General features: G+C 43.5%; 1 protein-coding gene across 1 annotated transcript; it reads right to left on the reverse strand.

Annotated features, from left to right (window-relative positions):
* Nucleotides 1-2,729: 2,729 nt before the first annotated feature.
* Nucleotides 2,730-9,883, reverse strand: LOC126095537 (uncharacterized; the record flags this gene model as incomplete). The annotated part of the gene is made up of 2 exons (XM_049910318.1): nucleotides 9,452-9,883; nucleotides 2,730-3,086 (listed from the first exon to the last, which is right to left on the reverse strand). Coding segments are annotated over exons 1-2 (789 nt in total), but the record flags the coding sequence as incomplete, so codon positions are not given.
* Nucleotides 9,884-14,112: the final 4,229 nt, after the last annotated feature.

Genomic DNA, 14,112 nt, shown 5'->3' on the forward strand with positions numbered 1-14,112 from the left:
GACTTTCAAGGAAATAACGAAACTTGGTTTAATTTTCACACACCATTTTAATATTATGCCAGAGGTATGTAAATATCTTCGACTTTTAGTTAATTACCTAACCGGACGCCATTGTTACACATGACTTTACTATTATGGCGGGGATACGTAGGTGTATACAACTATCTTTGGCTGTTATGGTTATAACATAACTTGATGCCATACTTCACTATGGTTGGCTGGAGAGGGGGAAGTGTGAGGTTCAGATTTAAAGCTGAGTTGAACTAATTCCGCCATCTTTGGTTCTGATCGCCTGTATATTTAGGGAGGGGAGGTGGAACATGAGCTCGTCTTGAAGATGTAACTAACAACGGCTATGGTGACATCACCGATAAGAAATGATGATCTCATATAAGGAAGGGTGCAGCTTGTGACATTCCCTTGTACATTAAGGCAACTGTCGAGTCTCCTCTTGGATGCTGGTTGCATGGGAAATGTTGCAGAACTCTAAATACTATCCTGCTTACTATCATTTTAATTCTTCTATATTACAGGCGGTTTGTTGGATATTCCAGTTTTTGAGGATATACCATATCATCTTTGAAATGGTGTAAACGTCTTGCAGTCACTTTGCAAACGAGGAAACGTAACACTTAGGGCTCTCATTTTCATTTTAAGCAGTTCTGTTTGGATTGAAAGCAGAGCTAGTAACATTGACCTGCCAAAGACTGACTTGACACTTCACTAATAATTTCCTTGTAAGTATTATTTTGTACAACGCTCTGCATTTCTGTTTGTCTTACACTTCTATTTATCACATACAAGTACTTTTCAGATGGTTAATAAACGAACCCAGTTATAATAATAAAATACGTGTAGACAGTAGCGTGTAATGCAGATCCCTAACAGAAAATACAATATGATTGTAGATTGATCACTCTCAGTGCAACGGCTTCGGGATCACGCTCATATACACTTCAGCTCTGTCCTTCTGTAACCACACAAGATCAATGATTCACTTCTCACCGAGCATTTGAAATAAAAACAAATAAGAATCTCGTTTCACATGCAACCCAGGAAAATGTAGCCCGGAGAGATATCGTGGTCAGATGGTAGCCTTTATCGTACCATTAATCTGGTTCCTTCATAACACTTAACTATTGGGTTGCTGCATAAGTTCGAAGCATTTTTCCATAAGTTTTATACACATAACAGATGCACATATCAGACGCACAAGTCATGAACTAAATTTTCTCCTTCACTACTCCCGACATTCTGTCAACTATTCCGCGACTGTGGTAATCACGTGGTTATGAGGCGACGAACTCGTCGGGGAATGTTCGGACCTCATTTTTACTCTGAAAGGAAGTTCTTTGAAGTGCATTCGACAGAGAGCAGACATGGTGAAAATCTGAGGGTCAGCATCAAGTGAATAGGAACCTGTATAATGTTTTCTGTCAGTCTCGCAGAATGCGGGCTGGCGTTGTCGTGGAGTGACATCACTTCATGCAGACTTTCTGGTCGTTGTTCTTGGATTGTATATGCAGGACGTATCAGTTGCTGAAAGTGAATTCAGCACTGATGCTTACAGCTCTAGAGGAGACCAATTCGTAGCACACCACACCGTAACGATACGGGATAGGAATGGTAGGTGTTCTTCACGAGCCACTTGATAACGAGCACGCTGAGTTGTACACATGCCCACATGATTTTGGTTTAGATCATACACTCCATTTTTGAAACTTCACCACTGCATACAAATATCGTACGATGGAAGAATGATCACAGTTCAATCACATTTGCCAGTCGATCGTTGTGGATTAATGCGTTTAAACGATCTACATCAAACACCGAAGGTCTTCCTGAAGGTGGAGAGACATTAATATCAAACCGATCCTTTCTAAATTGTGAAAAAAATTTCTTTCAGTGCTCTGTCCAATGGCATTATCCCAAAAATGGCGCTAATGTTTCTGTCAGCCTCCGCTGCTGTCATCCCTTTACGTAACTCAAACAGAAGAATATGCCGAAAATATTCCGATTTCCTCAGTTGGCACTTTTAAGCGTCCACAACTACGCTCTCTATCTCCAAATGACAAAGTGGCTACACTTACTCTCAAAGAACAATAGTGACCTCCAAATAAAAGCGGACTACCAACATGGAAAGCAAAAACCTTCCGAACTCATGCACCAACCTAAACTAATGAGTATTTTCCTTAGACCAGTCAACCATTCTTTCCATTTGTCAGCTGCACTCCATCGCACCTTCATCAGTAAATAGCTCGCTTGAGCAAGTCGCGAAATTTGGAAATAGAACCGAAAAAGCACGATAGAGTGCATTTCGCTGTTCCATGTCATTGCATCATTCTATCATTGTATCTAAATATTCCTTAACGTGGTCACGCAGTTTGAACTCGATGTTCAACTAATCCATTCATCATCTTCAATGCAGTGATACAAATTAAAGATGTATGTACTTCTCTAATTGTAGAAAGTCGGGAGGGATAAGGGGAGTTCTCGACGAAGATGTAAATTGGTACTGAATGAGATGGAGAGACAGGCGAATGTTATGGAGAGCCATTCCGTTTGGCCATTTATTGCAAACTAGAAAAACGTAGCATCACGATAACAAAGAAACAAAACGTAACAAAAGGAACAGACTTTGTAACATGTCAGGTTTGGTGTGTGGACGATGTCCTCGAGGTCGATCACCAGTGGTGGCCGTGGCCGCCTCCGCCGCCGCCGCCGCCGTGGCCGCCATGGCCGCCGCCGCCGCCGCCGCCGCCACCGCCGCCGCTGCTGAAGCCCCAGTGCTTGTGTTCGTCGTGGCCGCCCTTCTTGCCGTAGTCGGAGTGGTGGCCGTGGTGCGACTCGTGGCCGCCGGAGCCCTTCCAGCCCTTGTGGTCGTGGTGGTGGTGGCCCTTCTCGTGGTGGCCCTTCTTGCCGTGGTCGCCGTGGTGGTGGCCGGACTTGTGGTGTCCGCCCTTGTGGTGGCCGCCCTTCTTGCCCTCGTGGTGGTGGTGGTAGCCGCCATGCTTGCTGTGGTGGCCCTCGTCGTGGTGCTCGTCGTAGAACTCCTTATTCTTCTTGTACTCATCCAGCTTGTGGATCTGCGAAAGCACAGGGTACGTTAGTGGTAAGTCGCTGGAACACACTGTACCGACAACAGAATCCTTAGACAACCCGAGGGACTTTTCTCTGTATAGACAGATGGCCAGCAAGGTGAATTAACTGCAATTGATTTGGTCTCTCAAATGCAAAATGCGTAAGACATTTTACATTTTCTTGAGAAGAAAACAGAGGGATATGAAATTTCATGTCCCTCTCCGAACTCTGCACGACATGTATGGACATAAAATGTCGAATAGAAATCTCTTGTTTCTCTTCGATCGTACGCTAGATCTCAGATTCCGATTTTATGTTTCTACATTTAGTCGGTACATTTATACACAAAAATTAGTAACAATTGAGGTGTGAACCTCGTTAGAAATTTTACGATAATTAAATGGAAGTGGGGAGTTGTTCCTCGCAATAGAGGAGGAATCACTGGAATATCCAGAATAATGAAGGTATCGGCAGCTTCAGTTGGTCATACTGGGATAACTAGCAAAATAAAGCCCTAGGGGCAGGAATATAAAGCAATGGACAAGACTGCGAACCGTTCAGTGAACCACTGTTCACTGAAACTCATCGAGATAGGCTGAATTACAAGATCGTAAATATTCTATTATGGACGCGCATCGCAATATGAAGTGAAACGCAAACTTTCGACTAGACTGTGTAACAATGCGTCGCTAACTTAGTTCTTGATTGATTGGATGTACTACATATTGTAGTTAGGTGTCAGTGGATACCTACCCTAGATGCCATCGTTGGTCTAAACACTACTGACAGTTTCAAAATGACGAGTTCAGCATCATTCTTTTAATTTTGCAAGTAACTATCATTTGTTTTATATCTCATACATATACCTATGGAACGAACTTTTTCCCGGTAATGTAGATGTAGCAAGTGAATTACTGCTTGGTTCCAGCAGCATATCACATAATTCTTTTACTGGCAGATTTAAAGGCGGCTGGGAAACAATGAGACGACTTTTTCTGTGTAAGTCAAAACTATACACATAACGAATGCAGTTCTACATTCAGTTGTAATACAGCTGCAGCATCTCGCTAATAAAATTTTGAAAGGATGAAACTCACTGAAAAAGGTTAAATCAATTTAATACGTCACTAATGGTGAAATAAAAGTGACTGCATCTTAGATACAACTATACCAACTCAAGGGTTGTATTTATCGACGATTGGTATAATATACTTCCTCATACCTAGGCATGAAATTAGAGAGCCGTTTTGTGTTCTAAGTGTTATGCCCCTGGCTCTTTAGATGCTACTTTCGGACAACATTGATGTCTTAGTTGCTTGAACTAGCTTTCTAATAAGTTACAGATAAGTTTGCCAAAAAAGAATGGATAGGCATAGCGAAGTAAAGAACTTCAATAGCTTGCTTTTGTATGTTGTGTTATATATCCTGGACTCTACTAAAGTGAGACTATGTCTTCTCTTTTCGTAGACCTGTAAGACAAGGCTTTCGGAACAATGACGGTTTCTAACATAGTAGCCATGTGCCATGATGGTCGAAGTAGAGAGGATATAAAATGTAGACTGGCAATGGCAAGTACAGCATTTCTGAAGAAGAAAAATTTGTTAACATCAAGTAAAGATTTAAATGTCAGGAAGTCGTTTCTGAAAGTATTTGTATGGAGTGTAGCCATGTATGGAAGTGAAACATGGACGATAAATAGATTGGACAAGAAGAGAAGAGAAGCTTTCGAAATGTGGTGCTACAGAAGAATGCTGAAGAGTAAATGGGTAGATCACATAACTAATGAGGAGGTATTGAATAGAATTGGGGAGGAGTTTGTGGCACAACTTGACTATAAGAACAGATCGATTGGTAGGACATGTTCTGAAGCACCAAGGAATCGCCAATTTAGTATTGAAGGGCAGCGTGGAGGGTAAAAATCTTAGAGGGAGAGCAAGAGATGAATACACTAAGCAGATCCAGATGGATGTAGGCTACAGTAGGTACTGGGACATGAAGAACCTTGCACAGGAGAGAGTAGCATGGAGAGCTGCATCAAACCAGTCTCAGGACTGAAGACCACAACAAGCCATGTGCGCGAGTAGAGAATTATATTCTCCAATTGTATAATTTGATAGTGAAGATACAAACTCAGTGCACGTCAGATGTTGTTATATCCTTAAACGAAATGCGTATGGGAATGGTTCAAGAGTGAGCACGACGTGGACCCATCTGCACGCCTTTCTCTGTTCCTCACCCCACTGCTGCGTGGAGTTCCCCAGTGAGAACTCTTGTTCGATATCTTTCCTGATGTTTTCACTGCGCGGAGAAAGGTTTTTCTGTTGAATGCGTGCTGATTCATATCATTATCACTAACATGTGGTGATACTCTTCAGAGCAGTTGGAGTATCAAGGGTGAAGTTGAACGCATTTTTCATTATAGTTAAATTCGTTAATGCTGCAAGTGGCACCAAACAAACTGTCACAAGAGAATTAGGTTTACCTAGAACAACACGAAAAGCTGTTCCTTATCGTGGTAGTATGCACGTTTGCTCCTTAACTGCACAAAACTGTAGTAAATTAGTGATGAGGAGGAAATCAATGCCACCTATTACACACCAGTTGTTATTTCATCTACCCATTGAGTGCAGACTTCTGCAGGAGTACCATGTTTTAGAAACTTCTGCTTCCTTCTTACCATCAGCGCTCCTCGTCCGTGTTTCACCTTCAGTCAATAAAACATTCAAGACGAACACATTTAGAACCGTGTGGCGGACCGGGACTCGGAACCTAGCCTAACGTTGCAATTCTCTATCGACTGAGCTATAACATTGCTGCCCTCATATTGGCCCTAAGCCTAGCTGAAAACAACTGCTATCTCCAGCCTACTTCGTGGGTTTGATAGTTCCAGTTACCCCTTTTCTCCTCGCTATTTTGTTATTAGAGACGTGTGTCGCTTCCACCACTTTGCTTTCAAAGCATCTGGTAGTCTCCCTTGGTGCTGGGCCTCTGTTTCCAGTCCGTTTGTATATACAGAGTGTCCCAACGAAAAAACTGGCAAACTGTATGGACAGATTCCTTACAAAAAAACAAAAAAACAATATCTGGTAAACATGGGCTGTAAAATGCGTACCTTAAGAGCTATAAGGAATAGTACATCTTCGCTACTACGAAAGAGATTTCTTCCATTGCTTTCAATATTCTGGGAGGAAGTATAGACCAAACCACGAAAAAATGGCGAATAAACATCGGTGGCTAAAATCCTTATTTAACGAGCAATGAACACTTGTTCATCTTCGCTAATGTGAAACACATCTCTTCTACTGAACAAGTGCTCATAACTCGCAAGGTACAGTATGAATTTTAGACCCCATGTTTTCGAGACTTTTTTCTTGTTTTAGTGTAATGAACTAGTCCTAAGGCTTGTGCGTGTTTTTGGATGCACCTCGTACACAAGGTTAACCACTACTCCACCGAAAACTTCCGTATGTTATTCCTGGATACCTTCTGAGTATTTTAGTACAAGAGACACGCCATATCTGGTGCCTCGTAGCAGTCTTATTGCATTTTGTTTGGTTTCTTGTCTGAGTTAGCTTTGTATCCGTATTGTACTAAAAATAGTGCACAGCAGCGCAAACGTTGAAGGTATGGGCTGTGTGTCTTGTTTACACTTGCCCACAGTACCTGCCGTAGTCAAAAGTAGTGTCCTCTATTCGTCGTTGCCCTCAAGTTTGTATTGCTACCGCACGGTTCTGTCTGGAGTTTTGTTGTCCGGCAGTGTTGCTTGTACTTTGACAGTGGTACACAGCAGTACAACGAATAGGTTTACTGATGAAAACTTTGATCCGGTATGAGCCTCGTGTGAGCGGTTCTAGGCACTTCAGCCTGGAACCGCGCGACAACTACGGTCGCAGGTTCGAATCCTGCCACGGGCATGGATGTTTGTGATGTCCTTAGGTTAGATAGGTTTAACTAGTTCTAAGTTCCAGGGGACTGATGACCTCAGATGTTAAGTCGCATAGCGCTCAGAGCCATTTGAACCATTTTTATGAGCCTCGTGTATGGCTTCAGGGAACGCAATGGAAGAGCGGCACAACAACGTTAAGCTAAGCTGTTAGAGCACCAATGGCGACAGCGTCACAGCACTGCTGAGTCTGAGAATTCTTGCATTATTCCGTTTTATGTGTTGCACGTTTTGGCTATTGCACATTCCAGATTTATTCAATTTTATGAAGAGGTTTCCTGAAAGCTGACTGCTGTAGCAAATAAAGTATTACTCTGTAACGAGACATCGGAGGCCGTGAGTCCTTTATACAAAGTCACTCAGACAATATCCCTGAAAAATCTCTAAAAGTTTTTTCTCTGAACATCGGGTTTATTCTTTATATACAGGGTGTCACTCCTGAAACTCGTAAGGCCCAATTTTCCCGTTGTTGCCGCACATAACTGAAATTTCTTTATTAAAAAGTGTAGCTGTATTCAGCCCAAACAAATTCTACTCATCATGTCTTTCGCGTTGCACATGGCGTCGACGCGAAACGTCAGTTGTTTGCAATTACAAATGAAATATGTTTTAAATCGGTTCTTTACGTGCTCATTCGATAGCGTGGCTCCAGATTATACTATTCCGGTACTCGCTTTATCTATATATTTTTACGGGCACAGTACAAGGCGTAGAATAACCAGTGCTCCAGCAGCTACAGACCTAGCCTTGCCCGTAGTGGCTGCTAACTGTATGCAGCAGCGCTAGGCAGCCTGTGGTGCAGTACTGGTTGTTCTTCGTGTTTTACGCTCCTTGTTTATAGGTATCGATAAAGATTTCAGTAGTGGACTAATCTGGGACCGCACTACCAAATAGACGGGTAAAATTCCGCTTTAAAAATAATTTTCTTCGTAAACATACCGACGCCTTTCGTCGTCACTGGTCGCCACGTGAAAGACAGAATGAGCAGTAACTGGCTGACTCCAATTACTCATGGGAAAGTGCTAGTAAAAATGCACCTGATGATATGTCTCTACTTTGGATATCATCACCTACCATGCTACCAGAATATCTAAAGTCGACTACTAGCCTCTCCGTCTCATTTCGACAAACTGATTCCCTGAGTATCAGCTGACTGAATTGTGCTAGGGTATGTTGTCTGGCCTCTGTGCCTATAGTTGTGTGACACCATGTCCATCATATATTGCTATATACAAGCTAGAGCTTTGTTTTACATCATGACACATACACAGAGTTCCAGGGCTAGTCTATCTAGTCTATCTACTGTACCTTTGTTGCGTTGATTTTGGCACTAAACTGATGCGGCATATATTGCCACCTTGAAGCTATAGTTGTTTTACTGTATCTTTGCCGCCTTAATACTCGCGTAAACTAATTAGGATCCTTAGTAAGGATAGAAATTGGAGTAATGAATCAAAATTTGTCACACTTGAAATCGGGTCTGCTGCATACACCCCAGCTTTGTACGTAATGGGGAAATCCTACTCGTAACTAAGGCATAGGAGATCTACTGATATGATGGAATTACGTATTCTTGTAGACATACTGAGAAGCTGAAGTAATGATTTATAATTTGTGCCACAGGCGGGACCTGAACAAAGGTTGCACCTGAACTAGTAAAAGTACAGCAAACAATTCTCCTCGGCTTATTGAGTCGACGTGTTATCGACTACACTACCCTGTATTTGTAGATAACCCAGCTGCACGAAGTAAACTAGTCCATTGCCCTCCCTAACACAAACTTCGTTTTATGCCCCAGCCCATCTTGATTTCCCCGTTCTTAAATCGTCAGTACTGCTGAGGATCGCCGATATTGGAGTAGCACCCAGCTTTGTACGTAACTGGCAAATCCTGCCCGTACCTGAGGTGTAGGTGACCACTTGATCTGATGGAATTGCATTTTCAAGGAGACGTATTGAGTCTCAGCTTTATCTTCGATATGGGTAGAAACTCTGTCTGAACAGGCCTCTGAAGGTCCAATGGTACCGAGCGACCGACATGTCACCCTCAACAGGCAGGTGTCACTGTATGCAGTTACGGAAGAGCTTGTGTTCGGCTCACCGCTTTCCCAGCAGGTTTTCGTGATCAGAGCCGCTACTTTCCAACCAACTGGTCTCAAAAGGGCTGAGTGCATCCCGTTCGCCAACAGCGCTCGGCAGACCCACACGTTCACCCATCCAAGTGCTAAACAAAGAAGGCAGTTCTAAATTTCGGCGTTTTAATCGGAAGCGGTGTTACCACTGCGGCAAGGCCATTCGTCCATTAAGGTCAGAAGCTGAAATAATTATCACTGTCAGCAACGCCCTTCCCAATGTGAGCAGTGCCAGTTACCCCATTATTTTCGCTACATTGAATGGTGTCGCAGCCACGGTCGTGGTTTGAACGCACCTCGTGGTGTCCCTTGGTGCTGTGGCCCTTGTTGTAGCTGCCCTTCTCGCCGTACTTGTGGCCCTTCTCGCCCTTGGCGCCGTAGTGGTGCTCGCCGTAGTGGCCGCCCTCGTCGTGGTGGCTCTTCTTGTGGCCGCCGTGGTCAGAGTAGTGGCCGCTGTGGCCCTCCTTGTCGTGGTGGCCCTTCTCGCCCTTCTCGTAGCCGTGGTGGCCCTTGTAGCCCTTGTCGCCCTTGCCGCCGTGCGACGAGTGGTGGCCGGAGTGGTGCTCGTCGCCGCCGCCCTTCTCCCAGTGGTGGCCGTGGTGCGAGGCGGCCGCCACCATGTCGTCGAGCTCCACGACGTCGCCCAGACTGCGAGCAGTGGTGATGCCCAGCAGCGCCGAGGCCACCGCGGCGAACGCCACCAGCAGAAGGCACCAGCGTGTCGCCATGGCGCTCCTTGCCGAACGCTAAGCTTGTGGTACGTCTTGCCGACGGCGCGTCCAGCTTTTATAGCAGCCCCTTCCCTCCCGGCGGCCTCTGCTGCTCCTCTCGGCCGGTCGGCGCTTTCTCTCGTTTCCACCCTGGCGGTGCGGCAAAGAGAAGAAAATGACAGCGCACAGCGGCCGGGCTCGATAAGTTGGTGTCGCGCAAGAAGCGCGCCCGCTTGCGGCGCCCAGCATTTTGTGGTGGCGCCGATTTCCCGTTCGTCTGCACCAGCGAGCAGCGGTTCCGGGCGGGGCGGGCCGCGACGACGCAACCGGTGCTCCGCCCGTGCCGTCTGTTACTTAATGCGAAAAGCGTCGCCGCCGCCGCCAAAATGAAGTTATAAAACCTCGGCGCAGATCACTCAGTGCCCCGATATCAATGCTTTTGTCGTACAGGAGCCTCCTGATAGAACGAAATGACAAGTCAGAGGAGTGCACTGTTTACAAATCTCTCAAACGCTCTTTTTCACTTGGAACAAGCAGCGATGCTATTGTTTACTTCTTACACCGCTGACATTCGTTGCACCTGAACTAATAAAAATGCAGTAAACGACTCAGAGCTGTCAAGTTCTCCTAGGCTTTTCACCTTCAATGTCAGCGAAGTTGTCGTAATACACAAAAACATGAAATTTACGTAACGTCACGAACTTCTTACTGTCGAGTTTATATTATTTACCGAAATACCTAAGGGTGATTACGTTTTTAGATTTCAGTACCTCAATCCTTACAAACGGAGACCTAGTAGGGGCGCTTTGTTGCCATCCGTCTGTTTGTCTGACAGAATGTTAAGAATTGTTCTTCTCTTGAACACAATGGCTTATCAAGTTCACATTTACGTCACGTACTAAGATCTGTGGTCCCTTGGTGGTGCAAAAGGTTTAAGCTCCTAAATCAATGCAAACTAAACGTTCGGACATTTAACTCACGCATTTTGAAACTCGCAAACCCACGCATCAAAATCTATATGGTGCTTCCCTTTGACTTGGGATCGTGAAATTCGGCAAAAAGCAAGGTTTCACATTGCAGGTAAAAATATCCGAAAATTGATAGTCTGTAGTTATATAACACGAAGATATTTCTGATCATTTTTTACCGGTCTGTCTGTCTGTCCGACTGTTAAAACCAGTTTTGCTGTGGAACAGGTTAGCGTATAAATTTGAAATTTGTGACACTTACTAAGATGTACGGTCCCCTGACGGCGTAAAAAAAGGGCAAGAATCTAAGTCAATGTAATGAAAAGATTCGCCCATTTACGTTACATATTTTGATACTCTTATACTGCATTCGCAAAAACGCGAAGTGTGCTTCACGCTGACGTAGAATAATGGAATTTGGCGGGAAACAACGTTTCACTGTACAAGTAAAGTAATAATAATCTGAAAAGTTACATCACATAAATTAATTACATGACATATAAACATATTTTTGTCGTTAGAACATACGCTGCATTCATCATCCGTCACAATCATAATGGACGAATATTACTGCTTGCAAATATAAAATGCAAGTGGTGTCACGTTTTACTAAGTAAATAAAAAAACATTTCATTGAATCTTGTATATTTACGTATATAAACTGAAGTCCCCTGCTGGCTTCTTTTTGTCTGTCCGTGCTAATCTGAGGAACTACTGTAGAGAATTTGATACAATCTTGCAATTCTCTGGACCGATAGGTTGCAACTACTTATTTCGAAAACAGGCAAAAATTGTAGAAATTCTCGATTCCCAGGATGGATGAACTATACAAATATATACACATTTAAGTAAATACTCGCACTTGGCCAGTTTTTTTTGTAAAATCTCCACATTTACTAGGTCGCGTTATATTCCTCTCCTAATCTTTAAAGCCAGCCGGTATGGCCGAGCGGTTCTAGGCGCTTCAGCCTGGAACCGCACGACCGCCATTTGAACCTTTTCTCTAAAACTTTTGATGTTTCTACTCTCTATTGCGGGATTTTACATAGAATTCTTCTGGCGGCTGAACACCCGGTGACATCGGAAGAATTCTGAAGAGGATGCCAGAATAGTGGTCTAAACAGCCAACAATCTACAAGTTTGAAGAATTTTGCGTCAATGACAACGGCCAGGAAGGACTACAGGCTTACTCAAGCCACGATTCATTCTTCTCGCCTTCTCACGTTTTCTAGTATCCAATCTGTTCTTCCTCCCGATAGTAGTGACTTTTATATGGGATTTTATCATCCAGTCAGCGAATAAGGGTGGGCGCTCAAAAACAATGCAACACATATTTTACTGAAAGCATGTTGTTTTTATTCAGGATTCCAGTGCACCATATTATTCTTCACTGCCAGCTCTCACACAGTCTGCAAGCGTCTATTAATTATCTGCGATGCTCTGGTCTTTCTCCAAAAGGTACTCAGTGACATTTCTCTGTTTGAAACGCCCTTCCATTACAGAACCTATTTTGAACGATACGTATAGCACCGCCAGCTATTGGGCGTTCATAAAACTATATGGGCTAAAGCGGGAAAATTCCACCATGTCTAACAATAAATTCTGCAATTTTCATCCAAAATTGGCCGAGAAAAAAAAAAGTTTGCTTTACTTATTTAACGTGCTTTGTATTTCGTACGATGGTTGGAACTTTGGCAATCAAAACTGTTTATTTACAACTTAAACAGATAATTGTTTTACTGTCCGTCAGAATAGTTATCAACATTGTGTATAGCCAGTTGCCAGCGTTGTGAAAGTTGTAACAGCACCGGTTGTTTTGATTATTCGAGTGGAGTCCTCTATTGCCCTCGAATTTCTGTATCAATTCTGAAGCGGATACCATGTGGTTTCCAGCAATTTAGGAACCGCGTGGACGTGGCAAAGGGAGTGTGGGGGTTGACACAGTACATCCAACACATATGAATATAACAAACGAGTCAGAACTTGCGTTATATGCGCCCGGGCATTCAAGAGCGTACCGTGAAGAAATTGTCGCTGCTTTACTCTCCAAGCTGGTAGCAAGAGTGTTCCAAAAACGCTTAGAGAAAGGAGCTGCGACGCTTTCTGTCTGATCCTTCCGTCGTTTTGTAGGATAGTTCCCGCTAGCACATCGCGCAAGTTGTGAACTATTTGTTCGATGGAGGGGCTGGAAAGTGCTGTACCACCCTCCACCTTCCACGAACTCAAGCCGTTGGGACTTCAACTTGACTTCTAAATTGAAGGAAGCGCTTAGTGGCTTTCGTTTCAGAACTGTTACAGACATTCGTCGGGCAATAAACCGCTCGGTTCGACCTATCGACACAAATGACCCTGGTAAGGGTATCTTACCTCTTCCACATAGCTGGAAACTGCTTATACACAATGCTGGTGACTGCACTGAAGGACAGAAATGTGTATCTATTTTGTATAAGGCGTAAATAAGCATTTGCTACTATTACAGTTTTATCATCGTAATATTTAAAGCTATACTTACTGTTACATTCTCACAGTAATTATAACATTTATGGCAGAGAATTCTCACTATAGCAGTACATCGTAGGTGGCTGGCGTAGACGCAATTTCTTTTTATGGCTTATTTTTCTTTTAATCTTCATTTCAATCTCAATGTCAATGAAATTCATGTTTCTACTTGTATCAGAAACCTACATTTAGTAGTGATCCCTTACTTAAAATTATATCTTTATAGTTCTGTATTAAAACATGTATTTTCCTGTGGTCCGCTCCTTCGATACATAAGAAACTACGTAATTTTTTAGGAGGGGTGTGGGTGTGGGTGGGGAGGCAATGATACAAAATATAGTTACACATAATATTCCCCTGAAAAATATAAAAAGGCCTTCCATTTCGAGCTAAAAAGGAGCGTGTACAAACGCTTCTACATCCAATCATTCATTACACAGACATTATACTACAAGGTGTTTCTCAGGAAAATTCTCAGCGCCTGGAAGTGTTTATGAACGCCTGTGTTTGATATATCTGTGATGATCGTATTTCAGCATCATACACTCAGCTATCCGCGTGCAGACTGGCGCAGAGATTTCCATACCTGGTGCCTTCTCTAATGTCTTATCAGCTTACACTGTCCCTCACATCTCTCTTCGATCATCATACCCTTTTCTGAACTACGTGGTGGAAACATCCATTACCGTCAGAGCAAAATCCGTTCTATCCCACTCCATCGCTCAGCCACTCTCTCGAAGTTCTCTTCGTATTACACATCTACTGAATCAACATTAATTA

Source organism: Schistocerca cancellata, chromosome 8, assembly GCF_023864275.1.
Source record: "Schistocerca cancellata isolate TAMUIC-IGC-003103 chromosome 8, iqSchCanc2.1, whole genome shotgun sequence".
Lineage (NCBI taxonomy): Eukaryota > Metazoa > Arthropoda > Insecta > Orthoptera > Acrididae > Schistocerca > Schistocerca cancellata.